The sequence below is a fragment of the Triplophysa rosa genome, linkage group LG4, assembly GCF_024868665.1.
Source record: "Triplophysa rosa linkage group LG4, Trosa_1v2, whole genome shotgun sequence".
In the NCBI taxonomy this organism is placed as follows: Eukaryota; Metazoa; Chordata; class Actinopteri; order Cypriniformes; family Nemacheilidae; genus Triplophysa; species Triplophysa rosa.
In genome coordinates, this window is record NC_079893.1 from 20,711,099 (window position 1) to 20,717,098 (window position 6,000).

Sequence of the window (6,000 nt, forward strand, 5' to 3'; positions counted from 1 at the left end):
TTGTTATATTTATTAGTTTCAGCCTTTGTTAAGGCGTGCTTACATGATAGTCCTTTTATAACAGCTAGAGTGAGCGCGAGCACTGAAGGGAGAGGCGCGGGCGCCGGATATTTCGGCTTTTATATTTCGGTGCATAACTACTTAATAGATTATCTCAACATTAGCTTAGCAACATGCTAACATCAAACTATTAGGGCATTTTCCAAACGGAAGTGAGCAACCCTGTGCCCTACTCCCTTCGAAGGGCTGAGCCCTTGAAGTCAACTCTTTCAAGGGTGTAGGGCAAGGGTGTCCAAAGCTTAGTCCTGGAGGGCCGGTGTCCTGCAGAGTTTAGCTTCAACCCTAATCAAACACACCTGAACAGCTAATCAAGGTCTCACAAAGCAGACTAGAAACTTTCTAACAGGTGTGTTGAGCCAAGTTGGAGCTAAACTCTGCAGGACAGTGGCCCTCCAGGACCGACATTGGACACCCCTGGTGTAGGGCATTACTGTCTCTCGTGTATGCGTTTGGAACTCCCTTCACAAAGGGAATGACTGGCCAAATGTTACCTTGACAATGCTGCACATGCACTCTGAATGCTTGTTTGTTGAAAATAAACAACACTTTTGATACTTCTTGTAAAATATTGTGTAATTATGTCTTATTTCACCTTGTATTTTATTATTAATAAAGGGAATATGTGATAAAGGAAACCTATAAACAAGTAGCTATTTTTAAACATATTAAAAACGTTCCTATAAACTAAATTATCTTTATACTATATTTTAACAATCTCAAATCATATTTATCACTGACAAAAATAGTGTAAAACAAACCCAAACTAAACGATTGTACTTACATTTGTAGGTAACAAAAAATTGAAATCCCGCTCCATATTTGCTTCAAAATGTGTCGCGAGAACTTGTAATCCAAGATCACAGAACGTGATCACAAACAAAGCTCAGTTCCTTGACGTGACCATGGCATGTACCCTTCGCTAACGGACTTCTGAAAGGGCCTTTTGAGAAGGGATTCAGATGTTCACTTTCGTTTGGAACGCCCGTACAAATGGCGACCCCTTCGCAAAGGGCCCTTCAAGGGCGCATAAATGCCATTTGGAAAATGCCCTTAAAATGAATTGCAAGTTGAATCGCATGAGTGGGGCGCCATTTGTGTGAGTAGCGCATTTACTATTTCCAATGTGAGTATCTAAGATTTTCTCACATTTACGGTTTCATAATGGTTAAACTTTGATCTATAAGATGTGGCAACGATTTCTGCATTTCTGCACTTTTCTAAAAGGAAATGTTCAGTATCTAACAGTTAAGCACCACACGCATGACACTACATAATGAAGTCCAAAGTTTTACTGCAACACTTCAAGCTAAATAGATTTCTTGAATATTTTCTCAAAAACTTTTTTCCCATTTCTCACTTCTGTCTGGCTGTTATTTCTGCTCGGAGGAGTTATGGACATGTCTGTGGACTTAATGAGCAATTTGCACTTTTCTGAAAAGGCTTCATAACTGCTAATACAAATGCCCCACCAAATGTCCCACTTCCCCAAACGCATAAACTATATTTCACTGCCCACATCTGATGTGAATGATCCCATAGGTCACTGATACCCAAATTTAGAGGTGTAAAATCCAGGCCTGGAACTGCTTTACCAAGTACAGCTTATAGGAAATCTATTCTCTGCTGCTGGCCTATTTCTCTTATTTTCAACCTGATTAAAAACTTGTACCATGTTGTAATAAAATGCATACAGTATCTAGTGTTGAGCCATGTGAACTGAGAGGCATAGTCTTGCCCTCAAGCATCATCTCTATGAAATATTTTCAAACCTAAATATCAAGTGATGTGTATTCTTATACACTTTTATTGACCTTGCATCAAAGTCTGCATAAGAGACGCTGGTATGTGGGTATGCTGGAAAACCAACATGGATGCTGTTGTGCTGGTTGATCTGTATGCAATGGTTTAGATGTTTGAATGAACAGTAGTCAACCAGAAAATGGGAATATCTAGTTGCATGAGGATATTTTGCAACCCAAAATTTAGTAAGATAAAGATGAGAGCCTTACCTTCCACTGCTCTTTTGAAGAAAACCTTGCAGCTTCCACATGTAACGACCCCATAGTGACATCCTGACGCTTCGTCTCCACACACCAGACACACTTTGGCTGTTGAAGATGTGTGTCTCAAAGGTGCACTGCAATGAAAACAAATAGAATTGTGCCATGATGTGTCAGGTACAATGTATACATACAGTACAGAATGGCATTACAGACCATGTCCTAATTATTTCTGTTTTTGAAATGGCAGTTAAAGGCTAGCCGCAGAAATTACAGCACGCAGCATCTGAAAAACATCAGAATCAGATGGATTCTCATTAAAATAAATGAACACTTCTAAAATATGTTAATTGATTTTTAACAAAACGATTGCGAACATTCACCTGGAGGTTCTTGATACTTTTTAATTCCAGGAATACTATTTGAAAAAGCACACAAAATAACAGAACGGACATAAATAACGCCCTCAGGTCTGAGCTAAGTTTGTCTCTCTGCTGCTCTGCTGGATCGTTTGAGCTTAACAATTTTAGCACGTTATTCCCACATTGTTACCAGGCACCCAAAGGGCACGGCATATGTCCCTGACTCATAACTTATGCCTTACCATTTTGCTCCAGATCATGAGAATGGTCTTGCTTACACTGAAATCTGTTCAATTGCCACAGACAACTGACTGTAACGCAACTACACCCAATATTATCAGCAATCAGTTTATGGCTAATCTACTGGTGACTTTAAAAGAACAGCGTGCAGAAATAAAAAACCAAACGGCATTACGTGGCAGAAAATGTTGCACACCGAAAAAGTGAGAATTTTATATCCCGTGCCCTCCAAAATGAAACTGAAACATTGAAAATGAAGGAACACTCTTCAAATAGTCTGGCTGACATGGCAGAAATCTGATTAAATCGCCCAGTGAAACCTGACATAGCCTGAGTGGGAAGAGATTCTTACAAGAGTGCCTTGTGGAATGGGTGAAAGTCATTCTCTGAAATATGGCTGTAGGGCTGTGCACGATTAATCACGATTACCAATAAATCATGCTGAAATCGAGCTGGCTCGATTATGCAATGCATCAATAATTTTTTTATGCGTAGCTTGTCCGTGGGGATCAGTAGGAAATGCTGTCCATTAAAAGGTAAAACAGTGCGAGTTTGAGTCGCTTATAACGTGCATTTAAAAAAGCAACACCAGTCAAACATGATCATTACAAATATACTTTATTATCATGAAAATACCTGGTACAATCTGTTAATATGTTTATTCTACTATATACTACCCTGTACAATGTCTCTTATATGTTATTATCCCCCATTTTCTGTAAAATAGTCTTTATTTTATATATGCACAATTTAGAATCTTTTAGACTGTAAATCGTATTATATTGTATTGTCATTGTGTTGAATGTCTGTACTAGAAGCTTCCAACACCAAAGAAAATTCCTTGTGTGTGCAAGCACACTTGGCAATAAAGCTCTTCTGNACTATTTAAGCCATAATAAGACGTTTCATCTCATTATATGAATACAATTTTAATGTGCATTTCAAACTCATAGATCTGTCATATGCTTTACTGATGGAATTGCGATAGAATACTAATATATTTTTAACACTTTACACTGTTGCATTTGTTAACATTAGTTAAGCATTAGATTACATGTCTGCATTTGTTCATCTTTATTTTCAGTATTTACTTATATTTTTAAAAACATTGAACATGCACCATGGACTAACATGAACAATTGTATTTGGCATTAACTAACAATAAACAAGATTAATAAATGCTGACAACTGTATTGCTCATTGTTGGTTTCATGTTAATGCAGGTGTTCCCAAATTTTAGATCCGAGACGTATAATCTCTCAAGATCCTCCAGAAATACAGGCAAAACACACACATTTGTTACTTTTTAGTAGTTTTCTTATTATGGATCAATAAATTTAATTTTAATTTTAAAATATATAATGGTAGGGCTGTATGATTATGTCAAAAACTATATTTGTCCCCTTGATATTGTAATGTTGATTGGATTTTACATTTAAGTATGTTTGAAACTTCCTACACGCTATAAATGCACCACTTGTGGCTCCCACTGTCAAAACAAGCATTATAAACGTGTAAACCAATGAACACGTGTCATTGTTAGTCATTGGAGAAAAAAAACATTTACTAATGCTAACAAACACATGATTTTAAATAGTACGGGGGCCCCGAAAACAACTCAAGCCCAGGGGCCCCCATCCTCTTAAGTCCGGCCCTGCGTGCAGCGCAGTGCAGTTCCAGACATTCACAGAGGCTGCACGTGCCGCGTGCTTCTCTAGTAACGAAAGCAGAACCAACAAAGGCGGAGCTACCAATACTCCGTTTTTCATAATTTACACCCAGGTCCCGTTTAACACCGGGAACAAACGAGATATCAGTAGTTTTAGCAGCATTCAGTAAAAACGGAAATCTTATCCAGTATTACATTTAGTCGGTCTAAAACAGTGATTGTACATCAAAATGTTTCAACCATGTCAGTACGCAAATGAGCGTTCTAAACTTATTTACAGAGCGCATTTTTAATTTTGGTCACACATGCGCACCTGTGCACCACTTATGTGCATCCCTGTTTATTAAGCAATGTTTGCTACTTTTGTGTCTTTGTAACACCGTTGAGATCTCTTCTGAAAATTGTTGAGACATTGTGAGATTTTTGGGCTGTTTATCTCGGGAGAAGTATCTGTTACACAGGAGACTTAAGCAAAAGTTCCAATTTGCTCTCCAAGAGATCTCATCTATGATTTGTTTCTTTCTTTTTTGTTATTCGTGTGTGCTTTTCAAATGCTTAATAGTAGTGATGCACCGAAATGAAAATTGTGGGCTGAAACCGATACCAACAATTTAGGATGCACTTGGCCAAAAACCGACACCGAAAATTACTTTAAAAGACGTTTTGAATAGTTTTTATTTGATTGTATTAATTACACATACTAAAACAAAAAAAATGAAGGAGGACAAATTTAAAAACAATACAAAATATACTCTTTTTTTATTTTTCATTGCGACACAATCAAATAACTTTTTACCAATCATCTAAACATTGTAGTTTTAGAATTATTCTGGAACTATTATATGCATAACAGCAGTCAAGTTATAGTCGGTTATAGTAGCTCCTGCTAATACAAGAAGTTGATATATGGTGCACAATCATTTTAATGAAAACAACACGCAGAACACAGAGGGGCACAGAGGGAACACATTGCTCCTCCCTGCCCTGCTGTGTTTTGTAGTCCGCTATCACGTGACTCAGCAGTGCCAAGCGCAAGTACGCTGACGCTGCTGCAGCCAGCGAAAAAAAGAGGAGCATCCTGTGGAGTTTTATCACCTCGGTGAATAAAAACACTGCGAACTGTGTTGTATGGCCTTGGGCCTTTGGGGGTAAAAATCCAAAGATTGAAAGTACTTTATTATTTAAGCACTTTATTTACTTTGTTTCTCAATTGTGTGCACTTTGTTTATAAATTCACTTAAAAAAGTGTAATGAAAGGGAACAATGTTAATTTGTTCTATTATTTTCTAAACATAACACTGAACAAAAACGGAAAAGCAGTTTTAAAATCTTTGTTCTTAAGTAATAATTTTGTCCACTTTGTTTTTTTTTTAAGCTATAGAAGTAGTACTGGGATAATGAGAAATTGTTTTGTTATATATCGTTTTTCAGTTCTGTTAATATGTTAATGTTACTATTTTCCAGTAATAATTTGGTGCAAAGTTCATGTTTGCAAATTCGATTACAGGAATAAATAACTAAATAAATAGATTTATTTGGTTTAAATTATGTCCAGTGTTTTAACATCTACATGATTAATTAGCCTACAGGCACATTAAGAGCACAAATCACAAAATATTTTAGTGGTCATGAAAATGTATTCAGATTTAGCATATTAATGATGCATTCA

The 6,000-nt window shown here is 36.9% G+C and overlaps 1 protein-coding gene across 1 annotated transcript in view; it reads right to left on the reverse strand.

The window, feature by feature from the left end:
- Positions 1-6,000, reverse strand: part of nr3c2 (nuclear receptor subfamily 3, group C, member 2) — a 108,201-nt gene that overhangs the window by 36,848 nt on the left and 65,353 nt on the right. Inside the window, exon 3 of the mRNA XM_057330574.1 lies at positions 2,070-2,197. Within this exon, the coding sequence (XP_057186557.1) occupies positions 2,070-2,197 (128 nt within the window). The remainder of the gene's footprint in view (positions 1-2,069; positions 2,198-6,000) is intronic.